Source organism: Pelophylax lessonae (assembly GCF_965119305.1).
Source record: "Pelophylax lessonae genome assembly, chromosome: 8".
NCBI classification, from domain to species: domain Eukaryota; kingdom Metazoa; phylum Chordata; class Amphibia; order Anura; family Ranidae; genus Pelophylax; species Pelophylax lessonae.
Window position 1 is genome coordinate 13,905,387 of NC_138775.1, and position 13,024 is coordinate 13,918,410.

General features: G+C 42.6%; 1 protein-coding gene across 2 annotated transcripts in view; it reads left to right on the top strand.

Annotated features, from left to right (window-relative positions):
• IFT122 (intraflagellar transport 122) overlaps nt 1–13,024 on the top strand; it is a 147,485-nt gene that overhangs the window by 6,897 nt on the left and 127,564 nt on the right. For both annotated transcript variants that reach the window (XM_082265531.1, XM_082265532.1), the window contains exons 4-7: nt 1,891–1,969; nt 4,333–4,409; nt 4,627–4,693; nt 8,209–8,355. In XM_082265531.1, coding sequence (XP_082121657.1) covers nt 1,891–1,969; nt 4,333–4,409; nt 4,627–4,693; nt 8,209–8,355 — 370 coding nt within the window. The remainder of the gene's footprint in view (nt 1–1,890; nt 1,970–4,332; nt 4,410–4,626; nt 4,694–8,208; nt 8,356–13,024) is intronic.

The window sequence follows — 13,024 nt, forward strand, 5'->3', positions numbered from 1 at the left end:
CAAGTGATAAAATATCTAAAATATTGATGTCAATTAAGTAAAAAAAAAAAAAATGTGGAACAGTGCATAAAATATTGCAAAAAAGTCCCAATAAAGTGCAAAAGAAACAAATGTGCAAATAATGCGAATACAAGGGGATCCAAAACAGTGCCCGTGCTGTAACGATCAATCCAGTGTCTGTGCTCGCCTTACACCAACTAATGGATGGCTGCTCACCTCAAGTTCTGACCCTTGTTTTACCAATGGGTCAAAACAGGCAGTTCCCTTACACCAATAGGCAATCAGCAATAAATACTCCAGAGGATGACGTTCTCCAAGTCACGGTATACTTAACCTCTACTGGACCGGAAGGATTTGCCCCCTTAGTGACCAGGCCATATTTTGCAATTCGGCACTGCGTTACTTTAACGGACAATTGCGCGGTCGTGCGACGTTGTACCTAAATAAAATTGATGTCCTTTTTTCCCCCACAAATAGAGCTTTCTTTGGTTGTATTTGATCACCTCGCGCTATAAACAAAAAAAAAAAAAAGAGTGACAATTCTGAAAAAAAAATATTTTTCACTTTCTGCTATATAACATTCCCCCAAAAAATGTAAAAATTAAAATTTTTTAACATTTTAGGCCAATTTTGTTTTCTGCTACATATTTTGGTAAAAAAAATCGCAATAAGCATATTTTGATTGGTTTTTGCACAAAAGTTATCATGTCTACTAACTACGGGAAAGAATTTGTAATTTTTATTGTTTTTTTTTACTAGTAATGGTGACGATCTGCAATTGTTTGCGGGACTGCGGCGGACAGATCGGACCCCTTACTGACATTTGACACTTTTGGGGGGACCGGTGACATTACTACAGTAATCAGTGCTAAAATTATGCACTGTTACTGTAATAATATCACTGGCAGGGAAGGGGTTAATACTGTGGGTGATCAAGGGGTTAAATGTGAGCCTAGGGGAGCGATTCTAACTGCATGGGGGCAGGGCTTGTGAAATGATCAGAAAGACCTGTGATCCTATATACAGTAGAAGATGTAGAAGAAGAATCCCACCAAGAAATTCAATGCTGCATGGGATCCATGGATACGATCTTTATCCGTACCCTAATGAAATTTTGACTGACTCTTCCTTCTTTTCTTTCCTTTTCACTGTTCTACTCCCCTTTTCCTACATTTTTTTTTTTTTTTTCTCTTTCTTACAATTTTTTCTCTCTTTGCTTGTCCGATTCCTTCAACAATTACAAAATATTTTGATGGAACATATAGTTCTATATTGATGATACATATAGGAATGTACAGTGGGGTTGCGCTATACTTTTTTTTTTTTTTCCTTCTCATTTTCCTTCTCATACTCATATATTGTCTTGTTACCCCGGCTGATAATTCTATTGAGATTACTCCATGCTGGGATTTCCCGATTTACTGTTTGGAGATTTTATGTTTACGAATAATTGAAGGAAGTAAAATCCTGTACTTGTATTTGATTTTATACCTGTTTGCACTATTGTTCAAAAATTTTGCCTTAGACCCTGTTCACACTGCCATGACTTGTCAGGCGACTTGGTCGCCTGACAAGTAGCGCTCCATTCTTTGCAATGGAACCGTTCTAATCAGAGCGACTCAAGTCGCTCCGACTTAAAAAAAGGTTCCTGCACTACTTTGGGGGCGACTTGCATTGACTTCTATTAGAGAAGTCGTTTGCAAGCTGCGATGAAGTCGTGCTGCACGGGCGGCTTCAAAGTCGGGGCGACTCAGTCGTCCCAGTGTGAACTGGCTCTTATCCTGCATTGTCTTCAATAAATATAAAATTAGGGAGTAGTTTACTAGAGCAATACACTTTTTTTTTTAATTATACTAATATATTAATTACACTTCCTTTATGTGATCATAGGTAAGAGGTTTGCCTCCGGATCTGCTGATAAAAGTGTCATTATATGGACCTCCAAACTGGAAGGGATTTTGAAATACACGTGAGTTCTTTTAACTGGCATTTGTTATATGCACAATGAGATCTGGATTGACTTAAGGTTTGATGTTTCGTTTTAACCTCCCTGGTAGTATTCCCCAGTATGGCTCGGGGTTAATATTCAGTGCCATGACGGGTAACCCCAAGCCACACTCAGGATTACCCCAGAATGATAATTACCTTCCCCTCCCCAGCATTCCTCCGGTCGTCCTCCCGCTGTCCTCTCGCTCTGTGCTCAGCTGATGCCGGCATCTTCTTTTGGTTCCCTTCCCTGCGAGCGCCGCGTCGCGGGTGGGGGGGGGGGGGTTGTAACCGGCGGGAGATTAAAAAAAAAAAAAAATGACATGATACAGTGTGTACAGGATTACAACTTTGTATCACGCCATTTCACCCAGAGGCTTTTCCAGTGCCCTGCCTGTACTTTTTGCGGTACTTTGTGCCTGGAAAATTGATAACGTCCATGGTGTCCAAAAAGCGTTCTTTTAGCTCAAAAACGCTTTTGGACGAACTGGAAAACATAGACGGTGAATCGAAAATTATTTGAAGAACTGAGCAATAGCGATTCGGGGGAGAATTCGTCATCGTACGGAAAGTGACAACAGCGACGATGATATTTATTATTACCGTATAAGCCGAGTTTTTCAGCACATTTTTTTGTGCTGAAAACATCCCACTCGGCTTGTACTTGAGTCAAAAAAAAAAAAAAAAAGGCCCCACACGTTCAGCTATTCCCGAGAATAGCCGAATGTATACAAGCTTTCCCGAGCGGCGGCGGCGCATGCGCAATGACGGGTCGGCGCCGGGTGGCGCCATTTTTAAATTGAAAGCGCTTCTGGAACAGGTAAGTGAAACACAGCCGCACTACCTGCCATTATACGGTGCTGCGGACATACTACAAGGAATGCAGTGCTGCGGGCATGGTACACCTGTACCATGCCCGCAGCACTGCATCTCCTGTAGTATGCCTGCAGCCCCACATTCTCTTGTATTATGCCCAAAGCACTGCATTGTCCTGTACCATGCCCGCAGCCCTGCATTCTCCTGTACCATGCCCGCAGCCCTGCATTCTCCTGTACCATGCCCGCAGCCCTGCATTCTCCTGTACCATGCCCTCAGCCCTGCATTCTCCTGTACCATGCCCTCAGCCCTGCATTCTCCTGTACCATGCCTTCTGCCCTGCATTCTCCTGTACCATGCCCGCTACCCTGCATTCTCCTGTACCATGCCCGCAGCACTTCATTCTCCTGCACTATGCCCGCAGCACTTCATTCTCCTGCACTATGCCCACAGCCCTGCATTCTCCTGTACCATGCCCTCAGCCCTGCAGTCTCCTGTACTATGCCCACAGCACTTCATTCTCCTGTACCATGCCTGCAGCCCTGCATTGTCCTGTACCATGCCTGCAGCCCTGCATTGTCCTGTACCATGCCTGCAGCCCTGCATTGTCCTGTACCATGCCCGCAGCCCTGCATTCTCCTGTACCATGCCCGCTACCCTTCATTCTCCTGTACCATGCCCACAGCCCTGCATTCTCCTGTACCATCCCTGCAGCCCTGCATTCTCCTGTACCATGCCCGCCGCCCTGCATTCTCCTGTACCATCCCCGCCGCCCTGCATTCTCCTGTACTATGCCCGCTGCCCTGCATTCTCCTGTACCATGCCCACAGCCCTGCATTCTCCTGTACCATCCCTGCAGCCCTGCATTCTCCTGTACCATGCCCGCCGCCCTGCATTCTCCTGTACCATCCCCGCCGCCCTGCATTCTCCTGTACCATCCCCGCCGCCCTGCATTCTCCTGTACCATGCCCACAGCCCTGCATTTTCCTGTACCATCCCTGCAGCCCTGCATTTTCCTGTACCATGCCTGCAGCCCTGCATTCTCCTGTACCATGCCCGCCGCCCTGCATTCTCCTGTACCATGCCTGCAGCCCTGCATTTCCACCCTAGGCTTATACTCGAGTCAATAATTTTTCCCATTATTTGGGGTAAAATTAGGGGCCTCTGCTTGTACTCGGGTCGGCTTATACTCGAGTATATACGGTATATTATAATTTATGATTTTGTGTTTCAAACTTTATCATACCCGGGACGTCTACTAGACTCTTGTTTGGACAGATTTAAGTGAGTTATTCCTAAGAATTACAGGCCTAAAATATAAAACAACAGATTTCCATGCAAAACAATCTACCGCTTTTAGCACAAAAATTTTGACATAATCAGAATGCCAGGGAGGTTAACACAAATGGAAGTAGTACACAGCCTAGGAGGCTGAGGTTAGCAGCTTCCACCTGAGGTTTCTGAGGCAGGTGTTCTGATGCTGTATAGTCATTTTAGTCAATGTTAGTAAGCATGTCTTTTAATTTTTAGGCACAATGATTCCATCCAGTGCGTCTCCTACAATCCTGTTACCCACCAGCTGGCCTCCTGCTCTTCTAGTGACTTTGGTGAGTTTTTTTTTTCTTCCCTTAAACCAGTGATGGCAAACCTTGACACCCCAGATGTTTTGGAACTTCATTTCCCTTGATGCTCATGCAGTGTAGTTGAGCATCATGGGAAATGTAGTTCCAGAACATCTGGGATGCCAAGGTTCGCCATCACTGCTTAAACATTGTGGTTCTCTGGAAGGAGCGATTTCTCATATTGTCTTCTCCTGCCTGTTAGGTTTGTGGTCTCCAGAACAGAAGTCTGTCTCTAAGCACAAAGTGAGCAGTAAAATCACCTGCTGCAGGTAAATCAGGTTTTTATTTATTTGTTTTGGTGTTCCTAAGATTAGCGTGAATACTTTTCATTGGTGTTGTAGACTAAAGCCGGCCATACATGGATCCAAATTTGGCTGTTTCAGCAGGGACTGGCTGAGATTTGATCCATGTATGGGCAGGCTGGTCGTACTGAAGCTGATCCATTGATCGACTTCAGTACTACCAGCCTGTCAAATTTTTGGCATGCGATTACGGCTATAACAACTAGCCGTTATCATTGTGTTTTGCTGGCCCGGAAGGTTCTCCTCACCGGCAGAACACAATATCACACTGAATGTGTTACATAGTTTGTGAGGTCGAAAAAAGAAATCAGTCCATCCAGTTCAACCTATGATGTGTGTGTGTGTTTGCTGTTAAGCGTACATTGTATACCCCTGTATGTTGTACACTGTATACCCCTGTATGTTGTACATTGTATACCCCTGTATGTTGTACATTGCACACCCCTGTATGTTGTACATTTCATACCCCTGTATGTTGTACATTGCACACCCCTGTATGTTGTACATTGCATACCCCTGTATGTTGTACATTGCATACCCCTGTATGTTGTGCATTGCATACCCCTGTATGTTGTGCATTGCATACCCCTGTATGTTGTGCATTGCATACCCCTGTATGTTGTGGTCTTTAAGGTGCCCATCTAATAGTTTTTTGAAACTATCAATGCTCCCTGCTGATACGTCTGCTTGTGGAAGAGAATTCCACATCCTTACTGCTCTCACAGTGAAGAACCCCTTACGTATTTTAAGGTTAAACTGCCTTTCCTCTAGTTTTAGTGAGTAGCTACGTGTCTTATTGTTTTCCCTTTCTCTAAAGTTTGTTCCTTCTGCTAGGGTCGCCAGCACAGTATTTGTACATTTATATCATATCCCCCCTCTTCTCCAGAGAGAAAAGGTTCAGTGATTGTAGTCTTTCCTCATAGCCGATGCCCTCCATTCCCCAAATTATTTTTGTTGCCCTTCTCTGGACTTTCTCCATTTCCAGCACATCCTTCCTGTTGATGGAGGAATCTTCTTTCCTTCCACTTGAATCGAATCATCTATAGTAAGGGTGACCAACCGGTGACCCGCGAGCCCTCTGATGTGGCCCGCGATCTCCTGCTCTGAGATGGCGGGTCGGCAAGCCCAGATTGCTGGTTGCCTACCCATCATCCCAGAGCGTCAGTGTTGTGGATGGAGCAGGAACAAGAAAGCAGCGCCTAATGAGTGTAGCATACAAAGTTTAATAGAGGTTAAAAGAAATGATACACTCACAAAGGTAAATGGTATGCCAGCATGGTGAATGTAATGGGTCTTCTGCAGAGTCTCTGGTAATGAATGGATGTTGATTGGCTGATGGCTGTCAGCATCTATCAGTCAGCGCCTAGGTCTGTACAGAGGCGTGGGTGACGTCACATCCGGCTGCTAAGAAGGCAGGAGAAGCGCGCTGTTCGGAGCATGCGTGCTCCTACATCAGACCATAATTGATATTTGGAAATTATCCTGGATTCCTCCACTACCCACTTTATCCTCAACAGTTGTGCAATTATACATTGCATATATATTGCAGTTCTGTCCACACTAGCAGAGCACCATAATATTGTTGTTTTGGTAGAGGAAGCAAGCAGCTACGGAAAGAGCAGAGCTGCATAAGCCAATACTTTGAGCAAAAGAGTTTGAGGTAGTAGGACTTTGATGGTACCATAAACACACCTGGTAAACTAGAAATATTGATAAGATGCAAATTTTATTACATTACTGTAAAATCACGAGGATAAATTCTTACAAAAAAGAAAAAAAACACAGATATACTTAACAATTAATTTTAAAAAACCACATTGAGACTTACTTGGTAATCCCACAAATAGACTACTGAAGAGTCCCCAAGTGGGTACCCCCTCATTCCCTTTTCTTTTTTCTGACACCTCAGAATTCATAAGCCAATACCAGAGGTGGGGGACTCGAGTCACATGACTTGACTTGAGTCAGACTAAAGGGCCATACACACTACAAGATTTTCTGAAGACTTTTTCCTTCAGATTTACCTTTTCTATGTAGTGCAAGGGACTGCCAGATTGCATACAAATTGAGAGTTTTTAGGTTTGACCTCGTATTATATGGTTTTGGTAAGTTTAAAGGAAAAAGTCTTCAGAAAATCTTATAGTGTGTATGGCCCATTAAGTCACCAGTTTGAGGACTTGAGACTTGCTTGACTAAAATTAATAAAAGACTCGACTTGACTTTGACTTGATATTCAAGACTTGAGACTTGACTTTGACTTGAGACATATGACTCGAAATGACTTTACTTTTTTAAGTTATTAAATATTTGCATTTTCTCAAGATGTGTTCTGACACCCCAGTCACTTAAAACACCTCGGTGTGTTCTGATTTTTAGGACACTGACTGTTTAACAATGGAAATGCTTTAACATGTTTTTAGAGACTGTTTCTTTAATATGCCAAGAACAAAAAGCAGTAAGCAGTTTTGTTAATGTTGAGAATAAAACAAAACCTTTCCTGACCACTGACTTTTAACTGATTTAAAGGTGAAAATTGGGGTTGATCAGTATTTTGACTTTATTTGTGACTTGACCAAAATAAATGACTTGCTTGACTTCTAGCAGGGACTCGACTTGACTTGCTTGCTTTTCGCCACAGTAACTTGGGATTTGCTTGAGACTTGAAAGTTAAGACTTGTGACTTGCACATGTGTGACTTACTCCCATGTCTGGCCAATACTTCCTCTGTAGCACTTTGCCTATGACCAGAACAATTTCTGCAGCTGGCAATTACTGCAGATGCAGAAAGTGAAGGAAGGTCAGTTTATGAAAATCACAGTTTGGACATCACAGCAATGGGCACAATATCAGAGTTTAAACATATATGAGCAATATTTTTTGCAATGGCTAGTAGACTTCTTTCACAGTGATCCGCATACAGAATGCAGGAGTTTTGGTGCACTTTCTGATCAGGAGGAGGACCTCCCCCCCTCCTGATCAGATTACCACACACAGGTCAGGCGTTGCCTGATTACATTATCATATGCAGATGAAATTGTATACAGAAATAGAATTGACCTGAACTAATTATCTAGCCACCTGGACAGAAACAATATGTGAGTTCATTAACATTTAACAATGGGGCAGACATGCTTAACAGAATACACATCTCAATACACAAACAATAGGGAGAGCCTGTATCTGCCATTGAAGTACAATACACATTGAAGTACAATACACATTATCATAAGTGTAAATACAGACTCCATTTGAAGCAATCCAAGCCATATTCTTTGTGTCCATTAAGTATCTGTCTTTCACTCCCAGTGACAGTGATTACCGTCACACCAGCCCTCTGAGCGCGACCACAATGCTGATGCGGCCCGCAATGAAATTTGAGTTTGTCACCCCTGTTCTAAGTTGAACTTTTATCTGTTCTGTCACTTTAAGTTATCAGAGAACATAGCTTGTTGGTAATTGTACATAACTTATTTTGTTTCTAGCTGGACGAATGATGGCCAGTATCTTGCGCTGGGGATGTTTAATGGTGTAGTGAGCATCAGGAACAAAAACGGAGAAGAGAAGGTGAAGATTGAACGCCCTGGAGGAACGCTGTCCCCTGTCTGGTCCATATGCTGGAACCCATCCAAGTGAGTCTTCCTCATCCAAAAAAAATCTGTGCAATATGACTGTCTGACACTCTACAAGTCACAAAACTTTGCAGATTGCACCAAGCTTTGCAGTGGAATAACATCTATACAGGATGTCTTCAACTTACAAGCCAACCTCAATGCACTGTTTAATTGGGCAACTATGTGGCAAATGAGGTTTAATGTTAAAATGTAAAGTTATGCACTTGGGGGCTACAAATATGTATGCATCATACATACTAGGGGGAGTAGAACTGGGGGTATCATTGGTGGAGAAGGATCTGGGTGCTATGGTAGATCATAAGCTTAACAACAGATGCAATGCTAAGCTTTGGTTTCCTAAACCTTTCTTGTATAAAAGAGGTATAGACTCCAGAGAGAGAGAGACGCACACTTTGTCTGTACAGATCATTAGTAAGACCTCATCTGGAATATGCAGTTCAATTTTGGGCACCAGTTCAAAAGGATATCGGGGAACTGGAGAAAGTGCAGAGAAGGGCAACCAAACTGATAAGAGGCATGGAGGAGCTCAGCTATGAGGAAAGATTGGAGGAGCTGAATTTATTCTCTCCTGAGAAGAGGAGATAAAGGGGGCGGGGATATGATCACCCTGTATTAATACATAAGGGATCCATATATAGGGAATGCGGCATTTCACAGTCGTTTTGCCTTAGGGGGAAACTGTTCTGTGGGTCCGGCGGCCTGGATTGCCGCCGGGCACCCGCGCTCACTCCCCGTAGAGACAGAAAGTCTGTCTGCTGTTGTAAACACAGCAGACCGCTGTTCTGTCAGCAATGAACACAGGGGTCCTGTGTTCCTCTTATTTAGCAACACAGATCTCTGTGTTCATTCCATAAGCCCACCCACCACACAGTTAGAAAACACTCCCCTAGGGACACACTTAACCCTTTGATCGCCCCTGGTGTTAACCCCTTCCCTGTCAGTGTCATTATTACAGTAACTGCATATTTTTAGCACTTATTACTGTAATAATGTCACTGGTCCCCCCCCCCCCCCCCCAAAAGTGTTAAAAATGTCAGTCAGGGGTCCGATCTGTCTGCCACAATGTCGCAGTCCCTCTAAAAATCGCAGATCGCCGCCATTACTAGTAAAACAAAAAAAAAATGACATAAAAATGACTTTTCCTTCGTTTGTAGATTGTGCAGACCAATCAATATACACTAATTGGGATTTTTTTTACCAACAATATGTAGCAGAATACAAATTGGCCTAAAATGATGAAAAAATTACATTTTTTTTTATTATTTTTTTTTTGGGAATTTTATATAGCAGAAAGTAAAAAATATTGGTCTTTTTTTTTTTCAGATTTGTCGCTTTTTTTTTTTTTTGTTTTATAGCGCAAAAAATAAAAATCGCACAGGTTATCAAATACCACCAACAGAAAGCTCTATTTGTGGGAAAAAAAGGACTTCGATTTTATTTAGGTACAGCATCGCACGACCGCGCATTTGTCAGTTAAAGTAACGCAGTGCCGAATTTGCAAAAAATGGCCTGGTCATTAAGGGGGGAAATCTTCCTGTCCAGAAGTGGTTAAAAAGAAGCAGCGTCCTTGGCTGTAAAGGAAAGGAAGGTTTAATTCTGCTTTAGTCCCGGTTCACATGTATGCAATGCGGGATCCAGCGCGATTCCAGTGCAGGTTCCCGCATCGCTTGTCACCTGCCGGCGGTTTACACTGACATCTGTGAACCGACAGGGGTGTCAACGCAAAGTTAATGACAGCCACAGATTGGTTCGCAGATCCCAGTGGGAACTGACAAATATTGCAGGAATCAGATCGCATGGGTGTCAATCTGTATGGCTGAATTTGCATCGCACAGACATTGCATGTGATCTGCACAACAGTGCAGGCGCTAATCACATGCGCTATCTAATAGCTCAACAGTGTGAACAGAGCCTTAACCGGTTGCCGACTGCCGCAAGTACATATACTGCGGCGGTCAGCCCCGGCCAGGCAAAGTGACGTGTGGGTACGTCACTAGCCTGTCACTAGCTTGTGAGCCAATAGCGGGCGAGCGCACACCCGCGGAGGAGCGCGCCCGCCCCGGCTCATTCCCTAACAAGTCAGTGCGTGTGACCAACGGACCCGATGTCCGCCGGTCACTCGCGATCGTTCGCCGTGAAGGTAGAAAGGCAGGCGGCTAATGTAAACAAAGCCGCCTGTCATTCTCCCCTGTGTAAAAATGGAGATCACACGGTTCTACTATGTGGGACCGTTGATCTCTGTTCTTACACCAGTAACCATGTCCAATCACAGTTAGAAACACGCCCCTAGGGACACACTTAACCCCTCCTTCCCCAATAAAGTTAACCCCTTCCCTGCCAGTGTCATTTTTACAGTAATAGTGCATATTTACAGCACTGATTACTGTAGTAATGTCACTGGTCCCCCCCCAAAAGTGTCAAAAATGTCAGTCAAGGGTCCGATCTGTCCGCCGCAATGTCGCAGTCCCGCAAAAAAAAATCGCAGATTGCCGCCATTACTCGTTAAAAAAAAACAAAAAAACAACAAAAATGACAGAAATCTTTCCCTTAGTTAGTAAATGCAATAACTTTTGCGCAAACCAATCAAAATATGCTTATTGTGATTTTTTTTTTTTTTTTTTTTTTTTACCAAGCATATGTAGCAGAAAACAAATTGGCCAAAAATGTTAAAACATTTTGATTTTTACATTTTTTTGGGGGGAATTTCATATAAAAAAAATGTGAAAAATATTGTTGTTTTTGCAAAATTGTCGCTCTTTTTTTGATTATAGCGCATGATCAAAAAAAAATCGCACAGGTGATCAAATACCACCAAAAGAAAGCTCTGTTTGTGGGAAAAAAAGGACATCAAATTTGTTTAGGTACAGCGTTGCACAACCGCGCCATTGTCTGTTAAAGTCACGCAGTGCCAAATCGCAAAAAAAACCCTGGTCAGGAAGGGGGTAAAATCTTCCGGGGCTTAAGTGGTTAAAGCTGTCAGCAGATCGGTCTCTAAAAACTCAGCAGTGCCTAAAAATGCCTAAAATGGAGAGCAACCAAGCATGTGCAGAGCAGGGTGAGACAGGGTATTACTGGGTTTTTAACAGTATAGATACTTATTTTTAATGTTTCACATCGCTATACCTGCAAAATGGGCCAGCCTGAAGTGATCTAGCAGGACTTCAAGTTCTGACTAAAGTTCCATTGTAACCACTTTAAGACCGGAAGGATTTCCCCCCTTCCTGACCAGGCCCTAGTTTGCGATTCGGCACTGCGCTACTTTAACGGACAATTGCACGGTCGTGCGACGCTGTACCCAAATAAAATTGATGTCCCCACAAATGCAGCTTTCTTTTGGTGGTATTTGATCACCTGTGCGATTTTTTTTTTTTTTTTTTTTTTTTTTTTTTTTTTTTTTTTTTTTTTTTTTTTGCTATAAACAAAAAAATAGCGAACATTTTGAAAAAAAAAAAACAATATTTTTCACATTCTGCTATATGACATTCTCAAAAAAAAAATTCAAAAATCAAAATTTTTTAACATTTTAGGCCAATTTGTTTTCTGCTACATATTTTTGTTAAAAAAAAATCGCAATAAGCGTATTTTGATTGGTTTGCTCAAAAGTTATCGCGTCTACAAACTACGGGAAAGATTTCTGTCATTTTTATTGTTTTTTTTTTTTTTTATTAGTAATGGTGGCAATCTGCGATTTTTTTTTTTTTTTTTTTTTTTTTTTTTTTTTTTTGCAGGAATGCGACATTGCGGCAGACAGATCGGACCCCTGAATGACAATTTTTGACACTTTTGGGAGTTTACAACAGCTGACCGTTCTTCTCTCTCAGCGGAGAATGATCGTGGGTGTCAGGCGGCAATCGGAGCCGCCTGCTCGCTGCATCAGCTTCCCCGTTGACGAGTGGGGGCGGGAGCCCCCCTAGCCTCCTGAGAGCGAGCAGCGTACATGTACGGCAATTTTGCCTGGCAGCGGCTGCCTGCCGCCGTATAACTGCGGCGGGCGGACGGGAAGTAGTTAAAGAGGAACTAAATCCATCAATTTACAAGTTTAACCACCTCCTTCCCAGGCCTATTATGACACTTCGCTCCTACATGTAAAAATCTTATATATATGTATGTATGTATGTGTGTGTGTATATGTGTATATATATATATATATATATATATATATATATATATATATATATATATATATATATATATATATATATATAGTGTGTGTTAGGGGGGTTCTAGGTAATGTTCTAGCAAAAAATACTGATTTTAACTTGTAAGCAACAAATGTCAGAGATGGCTTGGTACTTAATTGGTTAAACACTCTTAAAACACCTCCATGTGTGGTGTGATTTTTTTTATTTTTTTTTCTCTTCTAGCCCATTGCAGAGACTGTTGTTAAAGCGGAGTTCCGGCCTCAAAATCGATTTTGGGCCATCCACTTGCTAAGGGGAACCTGAAAAAGAAATGGATAATGGCGATTTTTTTTTTTTTTTTTTTTTTTTTGGTCACTTACCTTATTATAGAAGAAAACATACTCACCTTCCTTCCACTTCCTCCCTCTTCGGCCGCGGCCCGCACCGTCACTTCCGGTTTGCGATGATTCCTGGGAGCTGAAAGCAGTAGTATACTTAAAAAAAAAAAAACCCTGCAAGACAAAGGCATAATGAGCTAGTATGCA